Genomic DNA, 14515 nt, shown 5'->3' on the forward strand with positions numbered 1-14515 from the left:
TTAAAAGATTTGTTAGAGGTGCAATTATATGTGCATAGTTTTTAATAAATCTTCGGTAATATCCAGTCAAACCTAAAAACCCTCTTAGATATATTAGCAGGTTTGGTCCATTCATTTATAGCTTTGATTTTATTAGGGTCCACCTTTACGCCTTCATGGGATATAATGTGTCCAAGGTATTCTACTTCTTCCTTTCTGAAGGTGCATTTAGATTTTTTTTGCGTAAAATTGGTGTTCTTTAAGTAGTGTAAGAACTTTGTCCAAATGTTGCAAGTGCTCCTTCCAAGTTTTACTGTAAATTAGAATATCGTCAAAGAATACTAATACAAACTTTCTAAGATGTGGACGAAATAATTCGTTCATTGTTGCTTGAAACGTTGATGGTGCATTGGTTAATCCAAACGGCATTACTTTAAATTCATAGTGACCTTCGTGTGTTCAGAATGTCGTTTTTGGTATGTCCTCTAATCTGATTCTAATTTGATAGTAGCCTAATCTTAAGTCCAATTTTGAGAAATACTTTGCGCCATGTAGCTCATCCAACATTTCGTCGATAAAGGGGATTGGGAACTTGTTTTTGATTGTTATTTTGTTTAATCCCCTATAATCAATGCATAGCCTGAATGAACCATCTTTCTTCCTTACCAACACCACTGGAGCAGCGTAAGGACTTTTACTTTTCGAGATGATCCCACACTTTAAGAGGTCTTGGATTAATCTCTCAATTTCTGCTTTTTTGGTGATGTGGGTATCGGTATGGCTTGATGTTGACAGGGTCTGATCTTGCCTTGACTTCTATTGTATGCTCAATTTCCCTATTAGGCGGCATCTTCATAGGTAGGTCTTGAAATACTTTTTCATGCTTCCGAATTAGATCTTGTATCTCTAGTGACTCTTCACTGATCATATTTGCAGATAACAAATCATCTTCATCATCTGAGATGATGATACAATTTGACTTTCTGGTGCTTGGAATCCGTGTAATTTGTACTTTTGACCTCCCCATTTGAATTTTATAAATTGTACTTGGTGATTGGCGGCATAAGTACCTAAAGTCCGTAACCACTGGATACCTAAGACTACATCTACTCCTAACGGTACCGTGAAAAACGGAGACTCTAAACTGAAGTCTTGAATCTGGAATTTAACCTTATGGCATTTCCCCACCTTTCAATCTTCTCACCGTCAGCTACCATCACCTTCATGTTTGGTAAGGGAAATGAAAAAATATTGAGTCTCTTTGCCATGGTTGCATCTAAGAAATTGTGTGTGCTACCAGAGTTTATGAGAACCACCACGTTGTTCTTCCTTATGTGTCCTTTTAACTTTAAAGTTTGAGGTTGTGATATACCTGTCATAGCTGATAATGACACTTGCGGAATACTTTCGTCATTTAATTCTGGTGAGAAGTTTGAGGCATCTTCTGTTTCTTCTATGTCAGAATCTTCACTGTTTGAATCATTGGTTGCTTCACAATTATATAGGTTCTTTGGTTCTTTTCCTTTAGCACACCTATGTTTGGGGTCCCACTTCTCACCACAGCGCTTGCATTTACCCTCTTTTATCCTTTGTGTTTCCACATTAGACTTTTCATCTTCACGACAATGAGGTGGAACATATTTTGTATTTTTTGCGTCCGCATACCAAGGTATTCTTCGTCTTGAATATGTTTTTTCGGATTTTGACCAAAATATTTGTTCGAATTTATTTTCCGCTGTTTTTGCTTTTCGTCTTGCTACTTCTATTGATGAAATGTCATGCATCTCAAGTTCTACTTGTAAATGGGTTTTGAGTCCCGAGACGTATGATTGAATTAGACGAGATTCTGATAACCCAGGTACTCGTGTTACTAAGGTCTCCCATTCTTGAGTGTATTCGTCCACACTTCTTTTTTGTCATAACTTGATGAGTTTTGAAAAGAACTCTTCTTCCCTTACACCTTGGAATATTTTAAAGAATGCATCCTTAAATTTTCTCCAGCTAATGAAGTGTGTTGTTTTTTTCCACCACATATACCAATTATATGCTTCTCCTTCCATTTTCATGGATGCGTGCCTGAGCTTTTCGTCATCGTCATTGATGTCATATATCTCAAAGTATTCTTTTGCTTTATTTATCCATGCAACATTGTTTTTTTCGTTTCCATTGAATTTAGGCATCTCGGCTTTTGCCCTTCGCTGGTATGTTGCTAATGGTTGAGCGAAAAGGGGTGTTGATTGGTAAAGGTATCCCAGAGTTGCTTGTTTGTAAGGGTTGCCATACTCACTTTTTGGTGGGGTGTCGCTGATTTTTTTGGGGATTCAATTTTTTCATCACTCTGTTGACTTTGTTGAATCTGATGAGATGTGCTATTGATTCTCTTCATTTTCTTTTAGTAGTTGTGCAGGTGTACAATTCGCCTTTTTACACAGACGTTTCAGCATTGTTAAGGCCTCTCTGATTTCTACTTATGTTTGGACATGTTGATTTTCCATCTTTATTTCTACTCGATTTGTCGTACCCTGAAGATTTTTTATTTTGTCAGCCCGATTTTTTATATTATCAGCCTGCCTCTCAAGCTTGATATGGAATTCATCTAATCTTTTACTGACCTTATCGTGGTTGTTATTTATCTTATACTCTACGTCAACCAATTTTTTTTTAAAATCCACCATTGTCATGGTCGACATTGAGTGAGTTTGTGGGGGCGTGTATTTATTTGCCAGTTTAAAATTTTAATAATTTTTTTAATTAATTAAATTATATGTATTATAAATAATATAATTATATATATATATATATATATATATATATATCACGTTATATATATTTTACGTCATATATATTTCACGTTATATATAAATCTATATATCTTTGCTGACCGTCACATTTGTTGGGTCACCTCCGGCAGCAAATAACACTTTTAGCAGACCATTCAATAGAAAATCTTAAGCGGAAATCACCACAGTGCTGGGGCTGGACGGAGGCAAAAGGGATGCAGTGTGCGGGCTGACGGGGGTTGTATGTGCAGACAATTTGTATGGACGCATGTGTGCGGCTGGAGTCGGGCAGTGACGAGACGCAGATAGGGTCGAGCTACTGGCGGAAGGGCAGAAGCGAACAGGTAAGTCTGGACAGTGCGGAAGATGGGGACGGGTATGCCGCAGACTGCAGGCAAGTGCAGAGGACTGTGGACGGTGGGCGGAAAGGTACGGTGGAAAGCAGTGGATTGAATGGTGATATGTACAATGAAGTATGGCAGCGGACAAATGCGTGAACCCACTACAGGCGATAGGATTCAACGAGCTCTGATACCAGATGAAGTGAAAACATCTTGATAAACAGAAATATATGTATAAATATCTTATTAAAAATGAATTGACAGATGATGATTGTTACATTGGCGTTTCATGGCTTATATATCGCCATGGGCACCCTTTGGAGAAAGGGCATGATCTTATGATCGTGCCCTTTTGTCTACTTTAACCTAAAATTAAATAATAAACCTAAAACTAACTAATAATTTTTCTACATAACAAAGGCCGAGAGTTGCATGAGTGTAGAGATTGTAACAGAAATGGGCATTATTTATAACCGAAATAGAGTTGCGCCCAGAGCCACAAAGATTTATGGCTAAGTCAAAAAGCAAATAATGAAACAACGAAGTAGAAGTACCAGAGATCAGAATTTTATAGATGAGCCACCATATTGGCTACAAAGTTGTGGTATGTAGTCCAACAAACGACTATGCCAACAACACTTAAGTTGATCACAGTGCACACATAGGCAGAGAGAATACACTAGGAAGCATTTCTGACTACCAAGGCAGAGAATCAGCAGAGCTAGTGGGCAAAAAATTGCTAAATTAAGGCCTGCAGATTTCAGAATATAGAGAAACGCTCTTATATCAGATTCTACATTAGTTGGGATAGGTGTTATGCAAACAAAGATACTTGACACGGGGGCAAATAATTTTGGCACTTCAGAGTAACAACGGCTAAGAAGGCTCAATGCATGCAGGACCTGAGGTGGACAAGTCTGACAGGTGCAGATTTGAAAGAGTTTGGACAGCACCCAAGTCTGGCCACAAACACATAGAGGAAAGCTACAAAATATCAATGGCTCAAATTTGAGCAGGGCAGAAATTTGCCTACTCTAATACCATGTTAAAAACACATGAAATGATAGACAGTAGATAAGATAAAACGTTGAATTCATATTATTCACAATGATATACATTCATATACAGTATCTACAAGGTTGCACAAAACAGGGAAACTGGTACGAGTTTCCGAAACGGGCATGTATACGAAACGTGACCCCCCCAAATTTTGAAAACAGGGAAACGCGAATATATATATATATATATATATATATATATATATATATATTAGGACATTTAAGAAATATGTGCAATCACAAAGCATATATGATACATTCTAATTTACTACATCATGATAAAATTGTTAATTGTCAATGCATAAACTATAAGTCTCTAAATTTACATCACATTTACTCATGAATGATCACATAATGAAAATAGAAATATTGAAAATCAGCCACGAGAAATTTCAAATTTCTTTTCTCGTGCTTGATTGGGAATCTCCTCCTACATAGTCGAACGACCTTAATGCTCTTAATTAAATACAAGTTTCATACCCTAGTACCCTACATGCTCTTGATTATTAGGAGTCTCCCCTGCAGAGAGGGCTTGGTTCTCTTGATTAAATACAAGTTCCATACCCTAGTACATGATAAAATCCAATGGAAACATTGCAATCCCCCCAATCCTAAAATCTTGAAAAACAGATAAGTCTGTTGGATTTTGGGTGGGATCTAAAATTCTACTTTCTCCATATGAAATCCAATGAGAGCGAAACCACTCTCAAACATCCCAAGTCATTTCATAGCAATGTTAAAAATTTAAGTAAAATGATGAAATTGAAAAATAAAGGAGAAAGTAAAAGTGATATTCTCCTTTATTTTTCATTTTCATCCTTTTACTTTAAGAATTTAACATTACCATGAAATGCATATGCCTCAAACTTCCTGATGAATTGCATATCAACACTAGGGCAAAAATTCACTTTTATAACTTTAGATAGGCATCTAGAAGCAACTAGAAGGCATTAGAAAAACCTAATTAAAAATTAGAAGACAAATTAATAAAAATAAAAATAAAAAAAGTCAAGTTGCATGTGGAAACGGCGTCGTACGGCCGGAAACACGTTTCTGGCCGTACTGGCCATGTTTCCATCTCGAGAAACATGCCAGTACGGCCAAAAACGCGTTTTTGGGTCGTACCGTATGTGTTTCCGCGTTTCGTTTCCATTTCCGTATGGAAACTCCTCCCCTACCAGCGTTTCCTGCAACTTAGATTATCTAATGACCCTTGGTTTTCATATTCAATGTGGTCTTTTGGACTACATTGGCTGTTCACATTCCACACCCAAAACCCTTAGCGGATTAGGTGCCCAACAGTTACAAATCAGTTTAGAAAGCATCTTTCATTTATATTCTATGAATATTTGTTGAACATCAAATATGTCGCTGGGTTTTCAAGGATTAGCAAAATTTATTCAGTATACAACATTACACAAATTGCACGCATAGTTTATCAGACAAAATCTCTATATAAAAGACACAAATCAAATCTTGTTGTGACCAAAAAACCCATTCTTGTATCTGACCTGCCACCATCTCTTCGAACGTATGGAAAGTCCATCCCATTCAGTTTCGCACAAGAGCACGTCCTTGGATTGACACATTCACCCTTGCAGTTACAACCTTGAGCAGGTGGCGGAATCTCAATGCCATTAGCAACCTTGACAGTCTTTAAATAAGTGTAACCTACAATCCAAATTCCATGAGAGCTACATCAATCCCAAATCCCAAAAAGGATAGAAATTTTGTCAATATCTTCACATGACAAGGGGTCATTTGGAAAGGTCAAAAACAGCATACAATAGTACATCAATAAAGAGTGCTTAAATACCACAATCTGAACCTACATATCACATCAGAAGTACAATGCAGTAAACAAAAAGCACATGGAAGGGAACCCAAGTTCAAAACCATATGGAATTTGGGTGAATTCGAATTATTGTCAAAGTCATCACAGCAAAGGTATGTGTGCCACTAGGGTTATATTCTAAATGGTCATTCTAACAAGTTTTCCACACATTTCTGCAAATGCACACATTTGCAACCAGATGGTGTAGACTTGCCTACGACAACAAGCATGATTTATGTGGCTTTTACCACCAAGAACTTTGGAACATTCAATAAAAGTGTGTATATTGTAGCCCTAGCCATTACTGTTAAGTTCAGCTGCATTGAATCTCCTCTTAGCATGACATTGAGAAATATGAACTGAATGTTGTCTTTAGTTATCCCAGGAACTATGAAGCCACCCTCTTCCTGTATGCAGTAATATCCAACATTCTGGAGCCCCTCACCTTCACATTCTTTGCATTTAATGAATCTCAGCCATAACTTGAGGAAAGGAACAAAAAACAAGAATATCTTACATGATACCAAAAAAAAACAAATAGCAAGACTATAAATTAGCTCACCTGTTGGTGGAACCGGTCGTTCATCAATGACATTAGAAGCCGGAACAGGCAATGTCTCCTTGCCCTTGCTGATATCCACATCTGCCAACCTAAACGGACATGGGACACAGATAAAATATATACAATACCCTACTTCAAATGAGATAAAGGAAGACAATGAAGTAACAAAATTGAGCCAGTATCATTCTTTATAAATCCAAGTTAAGTTAAAAAGCAAGATAATAAATTAATAACAAAGGGAATAAAACAAAAAATACATACCCTTTTAACTCAGAAGGACTTTTTGGCAGCTGAGCTCGACTGAAACGAACCTGTTCATACAAAAGACCCATTTAAATGTACATGAGAACAAAAATAAGCAAACAGCTGGACTGCAATGCACATTTATGTCTCTAACCATTATCAATATAGGCAAAAGTAGTGTGATAAATCAAATGCTAACTTACCTGATCTGTTGTCAATACAGGCTGCCCTTCCAGACGCCTCAGACGAAATTTGAAAACAGTAAAGCCTGATAGCCCTCTCTCAGCCCAGTAATCAATAATCTGTATGAAGACACATTTTGAGCAACTACATAAATACTATCATGGACACCCTCATCAGTCTAACAAAATAATACACCCTCAAGATGATTAGTGGACAAACTGTTCCCTTGTCAAGTGCTATACTCTGAGTTGAATGGCTAAGATATCCAATTTCCAAGTCTTAGAGTCAAAAAAAGGGGCCCTATTTCAATTTTCCCTCTAAATATGATCAATGTAGATGATATGGATGGGTCCACACCACCTAGTTCCAATCCTCATAACCATGATTTACAGTAGAATTTTCTTGCAACAATAGTCTATACATGATAAATTCATCATTTCTCAGATTATAGATATTCCTCAAATATTTGTGCTCATAGGATTTTTCTCAGTTTATTCTTCCAAGCAATAGAATGAGTTTTGGTTAGATCTCATGATACCGTAGAGGCCATTCATTACATCTGCAGGTTAGTTGAAACTTGTGAGCAGTCTATTGAAACTAGGCTTAACCAATATCGTATTCTTTACTGTCTTATCCAGATTCCAAGATTCATATTTCCATGGATCAAATCTGGTTCGGATCAATCTGGATCCAGATCCAACAAGAATGCATTTCCTGTTTGGAAACACCCAAGGATTTGCTCAGGCTATGTATCCAGCATTCTGGATATGCCACTCACATAGATCATCCAAAACTATGGGGCCCTAAAACCCTAACAAGAAAAATTGACAAATACAAAATAAATATTGACACATCCAAAGTTTCAAACATTTACAAAATATTAATACAACTAGTTACTACATCACATGCAAGATATTAAAGTACTCAAAAATCAATGCACATTAAATAGAGGTTCAGCAGTTAGAAGTAGAACCATAAACTGCTGTTTTCCAATTGAGTAATTTACGTCATCAAAATCATAAAGTAGAAGTGTGAATGCCAATCGACGTAGCCATCTTGCTATAGAAGAGCTATATACAGCAGATGGTGCAGTAACAGCAATAGATGGACTTGGACAAGGGGGAAAACTCCAACACTGAATTATTATTCCATTTCCTTTGATGATTGAGCCATCACTTCTGTGGTATAAATCAAAATGAATAAGAATGCTGCAGTTGGAGAAATGATGTGTCTAAAAAGTTAGAATGTCTTCAAATCAGTGAGAATCCCTTCTAATCTGGTTTTTCTCCTGCACCTGCTCAATGTTAGAGACCTTTCATTTTGCCAAAAGTGAAAAAAGAAAAAAGAGGTAAATCACTTTTGGCTGCCATGTCATTTGGCCTACATGCAAGATACAGGCATGCAGTGGCTTGGCATTTGTTCTGTTTCTTAGATGACAGCCTTACTAGAACCTAAGTCACCTGGTTTCAGTTCATCTTTAAGTTTGGCATTCATCCTGTTTCTTAGATGACAGCCTTACTAGAACCTAAGTCACCTAGTTTGAGTTCATCTTTAAGTTTGGCAACAGTTAAGTTCGGGAATGCAATAAAAATTGACATTAAGATCATGAATATAAATCGAAATTTTGAAATTTTATAATTACATATAATAAAACTCCACGTGCTCATTAAAAATGTAAGATAAAAATGAAAATTACATGCCAACATTAAACATATATATTCAGAAAGACAATATCTTGTTCAAAATTTTAAAACATGTCAGATATCCAAAGTTGGGCTTGAAATACAGATTGAAGTTCAGCTAGGGTTGAAGTTCAGCAAATTTTGAATTTCAAGCTTCAAATTCACCAACAATGCGACTATGACTAGAACACATTAACTGTTGCACTATATATCAAATAGCAGCAATATCATACACTCAAGAGAACCAGTACAATCCATTAACAGCAGTTGAACCATGCATATTTAATGGCAGTAATGGAAATATTATGTATCATTTTTAGTACTTGAGTCTGGAAAGAGGCTTAAGTGTTAATTAAGCCCGGGGAGCCCAATATGGTTTGCAAGCAGAAAGCTAGATTTGAGCTTTGTAGTCAGTTATATCTCTAAAGCTTAAACAGTCCCAAATTTTGAACTTCGAACATTGGGCAATAATGAAGAGAACAAGATGTGCAAGATTTGCAAGTAGAACATGTTGACACAGCTATGATTTATTATGACAATCAAATAGTATTGAAGTTGGCAATAAATCTAGTGTTTCATGAAAGTACAAAGCATGTGGAGCTACATTGTCACTATAAATGACAGCTTGTACAGAATCAAGACATCGAGCTGCAATACCGAACAACACAGCCACAGACTGTAAACATATTGACCAAGCCAATTGGTCCAATAAGTTTGTTAAATTTAGAAATAAGCTTGCTGTGTCTGTAGAATGATCATTATTACCCCTCATATAACACAAGGCATTTGTTCCAGTTGAAGACTCTGCTAGGCATGATATGTTTCTAGTATTATGATTTTAAGCCATATCTTGATACCAGATGCATGGATATCAGTGACTATCAGTTTGTATGTTTCCTCACATGAGCCAGTACAAAACAGTATTATTGATGGGCTATCATGATATATTGAGGGGGGATTTAGCTTCTGCCCACACTTTCATCAACACGTCTCCTATTCCTCTGTCGACCACCCTCTCGGGTGGGTGATAAGGTGTCTTGAGTAGAAGTGTTTGTTAGCATATGTTTGTTTATAATCCCCCCTTTAGAGCAGGTTCCTTTGGAGATTATATGCAGTGGATTGTTATTGATGTACTCTGGTTAGAATATGTGTACTATCTTAATCATTTGACTCTCTAGCAGGATAATTCGTTATTCATGTTGAGTCCTCTAGACATGCACACATTATTATGGTGATCTAATATTCCAAAACACTACATTTATGTATGGTTCATGATACATTGGTTTGATGAGATGGAAATCTAGTGGAGATTGACTGTGGCATTGTTTCATTGGTTCATTACTAGGGTAAATTGAGCACTTTTCTTGTTGGTATGTTTTGACACACATGAGATGGCATAAATGATATTTGAGATGATTACATGATGCAAAAATCCAAAATTAGCCTTTATAGATGAGATTGTACATCAAAGGTTCCAAAATCAGCCTTTATACATGAGGCTGTATGTGCCAAAAATGAAATAAAACATGAGCTAAAGCCATTTATTGATTACATATCATTAATCATAACAATCCTCATCCTCATCAATAAAAATAGAACAAGTTGCCTTTTCAACAGAACAGGCAAGCCTACTAGAAATTCCACTTGCACCCACACTAATACTAAGGGCAGTAAGAGAGAGCTCTAAGTCTGGACATTCTACATCCCAATCTTTATGATGTCAACTTATAATTTTTTAAACGAAATGAGCTTAGGAATGAAATAAAGTTTACAATAATAGTTAAATTAAGTGTTTTCAGGCCATAGAAGGGACCCACACCCTTCTTGGCCGCTTGGACAGGCCCAAAACAGCGAAGCAACTTACTGAAACACTGCGCAAACTGGCCACAAAATGCCACCAGCCATATCGTATGGCCTTTCGGAATCGCCCATACAATATAACTGACAACATTTCAAGGCCATTTCAGCCAAGTTTCAGTACATTTCCAATACCAGTACACTACCCAGGGAGGTGTTTGAATAAGTTTTAATGGCTATGTAATTGCAGAGTACTCATCTATGTGTGCATGTTCATTCTACCACATTTTTTTATCATTGCTGGAAAATCATTTCAATTCTGCTGAAATAAAGAATTCATGCACATGGCAGTCATGTCTCTTGGATAAATGCAATTGGATAAGGTGTTGTCTCTCAAACACCTTTGCAGATTTGATTTCCAATGTTATGCCATATCAGTGGAAGGTTGCATGTAGTTTCAGCTAGCGATAGAATCACACTTATACATTTGTATGTGCATACAAGGTCACCTTAGAAAAGGCCTTTCTCATTAAAGTCCACCCATTTACCATCTACTTGCAGCCTATTTGTTATTCTATAATCCCATATCACCTTTTCAACATTTGGCACTAATCTTGCCCCATCAACCACCATAAAATCAAATAAAATAAATATCATAGAAATTTGTTTTACTACGACCTATCTTCATTTCAACTTGAGCCCGCATAGTTTGTCTTAGTGATCCTAACCTTAGGGATACACCCCTTGAACCATAGGAGAGCCAGTCTTAAGTGAGAAGAGGGTTGTGTGGTGACATTGGCATCCCTCTTAAGTGGCTGTTTGTCTAGCACCAATCATGAACATGGACCTCAAGTGCTAGTCAATCAGTGGCAACCATTAAGGACAGGTAATAGAGTTAACGCTTTAGTAATTGCCATATTATGTATCATACAAGCAAATTTATTAACCTGTTAATTTATGGTTTAACAGTGGTTGTTTAACTTACATCTCTCTCAAGGAACATAAAATTATATATTCATTATCACACAATGGATAATATAATTAAGTTCCTCTTCCCTCTGCAACAATTTCCAACAATTGTGTATGTGCAACTTAAATATAAATTACAGCTATAACTCTGATTAATTGATTTTTAATCTTATTTTATTACAGATATATGTTGGTACCATCCCATGACCTCCTTTTTCCTCCTAAAACATATCATTTGCCTACCTCTTTCCATCATACATCTCTTAGATCCCTTGAAATTGATTAGTTAATAGTACTATAGTTATTAAAATGCATTAAAATTGATTTAGGAGTTTTATGTTAAAGAATTAGGAATTTTTGGTAAAATGACTACAGGAAGTTACAACATCCTGTAATTGGTTTATTGTTTGACATGTGGCATGACAGATAGGCTAGAGCGAAGGGTAGGGATGCAAAGTAGAATGTCCAAGCATGGACGAATACCTATCCTACAGCAGAACCGACCCTCCTACATGCGCGGTCAACGATGGTCAAAGTATAGCATGTTGGCGACAAAGGCAGCAACAGCATAGCATTCTAAACTGATTTAGTTTTGTTCCTTTTTAAAATCAGTTCAGAATAGAAACATTTTAAAAATCACGACATGATAAAAGCGGCAACAGCCGCATCATGAATGTACATTCGTTTTCGAAATGTAAGGGTTGTAAAAACATATGTAAACACAGTTCTGTGTAGTTAGTGTTGGTTATCATTGTATCGTTTTGAAAACAGAGTTTGGAACTTAATACCAAGAACACGGTTGCAGTCACGATTTTCCTTGTTGCGTTGATTTTATAATCGGTTGATCACAGTCCAGTATACCTCTGAAACGCGGACGGGCCCTGCGTTAAACTGGTATACTGTCATTTCTTTTTATTCACAACTTAGGGTATTAAATGATATGCACAGCAATTAGAATTGGTTTTCGATTTCAATAGAATGCGTATGGGTGATGTTTATGATAGTGCTTGAATAGTTCATCACTGAGATCGTGAATCGTATCCTGTAAGGGATTCGATCCTTTGTTGTCTTTTAAAGCAATGTCATGAACTCTGTTATCATTTTAAAGTATGCTTATGATTTCAGTATGTTTTTATCTTGCATGAATATTAGTGAATGCTGAGTATTTACTGAACAGGGGTTTTATGCATAGTGTCTCCGTAAGGAGATTGAAATCTTGGTTTAAAGTGATACACAGTGTTTTAATTTGGTAAATGAATTGAATGACAGTGTTGTAATTAGGTAGATTAACTGAGTGACCTAAGTGTTTGGGTGATAGGTAACACACCTCAATCCTCCCTAAAGAAGTCCTGTGACCTACCATCATAACCACTTAGCTAATAATCCTTTGTCTATATACTGTAGACGCATGCCTCTAAGTCTACGCAGCCTGGTCGATAATAAATATAGCCTAGTCTAGCACCCTAGATAGGACACTACAATATACAATTGTTAATTGTAAGCCATATTCTCAAGCATTTATAGCAGGTTATCATGCATTAATTACAGTTACCCAACCTGCAATTATTATTGGTTATCCCAAGAATATTGTGAATAGAGACTAATATAAATATAGACAATACAGATATAATGTAATTCCCTGTATATTAATCTATTAGTTTCAAAAATACAGCTGATCCACAACTGGATCTGTATCCATTTTCATGCAACATATCTCCAAAGTAACGAATACAATATAACTAAGAAAACATTTACCTTATATAAACCATCATAAGTGTAGACCTTCCCAGAATAGCTGTTAGAAGATTGATGCCCACGAATTACTCTCACAGGAATAGCTTGATCCATACTATTCTGAAAATGCATACAAAGAATTAGTGAAGAAAGTATATGCTTCTTCTTCCAATAAAAAAGAAAAATCGTAAACATAAACTTCTAGAGAAGCGATCAAAAAGTATAAAATACAAATAGTACAATATTGTTTTCATGATAAAACTCCAGCAGCCTACAAGTAATTAGAGATAACAAGGGAAAAGGCAGATTCACCGTCAATAACTACATGCACACTGACTATCACACTATAGATACATGTATATGTGATTAAAATCATATCACTAATTGTTGCACACACGCAATTATCAAACAAATTGATATCTCAAGTTCACCTACAGCAAACCATTAAAGAATTTTGTAACATGTGTGGCCTAATCAGATGAGTCATAAACAATCAGCAACCCTTGGGGGGCTGGCTGCCAATATAAGCATTGAAAGAGATTCATCCACCATCAAGCCACACCTAGGCCAAGATGTCCCTATATGTTAGGGTCCTACCATACCTTCCCTATTTCATGCTACCTATGAGTTATCCAATTGCTGTATGCCAGTAACGACGAGACATAGGGGGGGGGGGAATAATGAGGCATGGCATCGACTGAGTAATGAGTGAGGATTAACATGTAGGAGAATATTATAGTCATTTGCCCACACAATTGCATATAAATATCTGATGATGTTATCCTCAGAGTATTACATGCACTACTTATTTGGGCTGGAGGTATCGCAGGGTGATGGGGAGATCTTCTTGGGACAGGGCAGGTACATGAAAAAGATTTTCAAGAGGTTCCACATGCAAGAGTGCAGGCCCATGACAATGCCTCTAGTTACAAATTGGAGGAAAGTGGACACTACCAGAGCAGAGCGAGTCGATGCCACACTTTACAAGCATCTTATTGGGTCGTTGATGTATCTGGTGAACACACGACACGACATTTGCTTCATAGTTAACTAGTTGAGCCAGTTCATGGTTGAACCGACCAGAGTTCATTAGGTTGCTTCCAAGCACGTGTTGAGGTATCTCAAGGGCACGGCATATTATGGGTTGTTGTATAGGCAAGTTGATGGTGTGAGCCTTCAAGGCTTCATAGATGCAGATTGGGCAGGGGGGTCAACAGACAAAAAGAGCACTTCAGGTTGTACCTTCGATGTTGGGTCAAATGTTGTTTCCTAGTTCAGCACGAAGCAGAGATCAATGGTACTGAGCTAAGCTGACGCCGAGTACATGACTACCAACCTGGCAACCTGCTAGGC

General features: G+C 36.8%; 1 protein-coding gene across 1 annotated transcript in view; it reads right to left on the reverse strand.

The window, feature by feature from the left end:
* Nucleotides 1–14515, reverse strand: part of SUVH4 (histone-lysine N-methyltransferase, H3 lysine-9 specific SUVH4-like protein) — a 98736-nt gene that overhangs the window by 22717 nt on the left and 61504 nt on the right. The window contains exons 7-11 of the mRNA XM_089403486.1: nt 13184–13282; nt 7001–7099; nt 6816–6865; nt 6555–6643; nt 5670–5829 (exon numbers count right to left, since the gene is read on the reverse strand). Of these exons, the coding sequence (XP_089259612.1) occupies nt 5670–5829; nt 6555–6643; nt 6816–6865; nt 7001–7099; nt 13184–13282 (497 nt within the window). The remainder of the gene's footprint in view (nt 1–5669; nt 5830–6554; nt 6644–6815; nt 6866–7000; nt 7100–13183; nt 13283–14515) is intronic.

The sequence above is a fragment of the Pinus tabuliformis genome, chromosome 2_1, assembly GCF_031772625.1.
Source record: "Pinus tabuliformis cultivar Carrire ecotype Pingquan chromosome 2_1, CPIR1, whole genome shotgun sequence".
Taxonomy (NCBI): Eukaryota; Viridiplantae; Streptophyta; class Pinopsida; order Pinales; family Pinaceae; genus Pinus; species Pinus tabuliformis.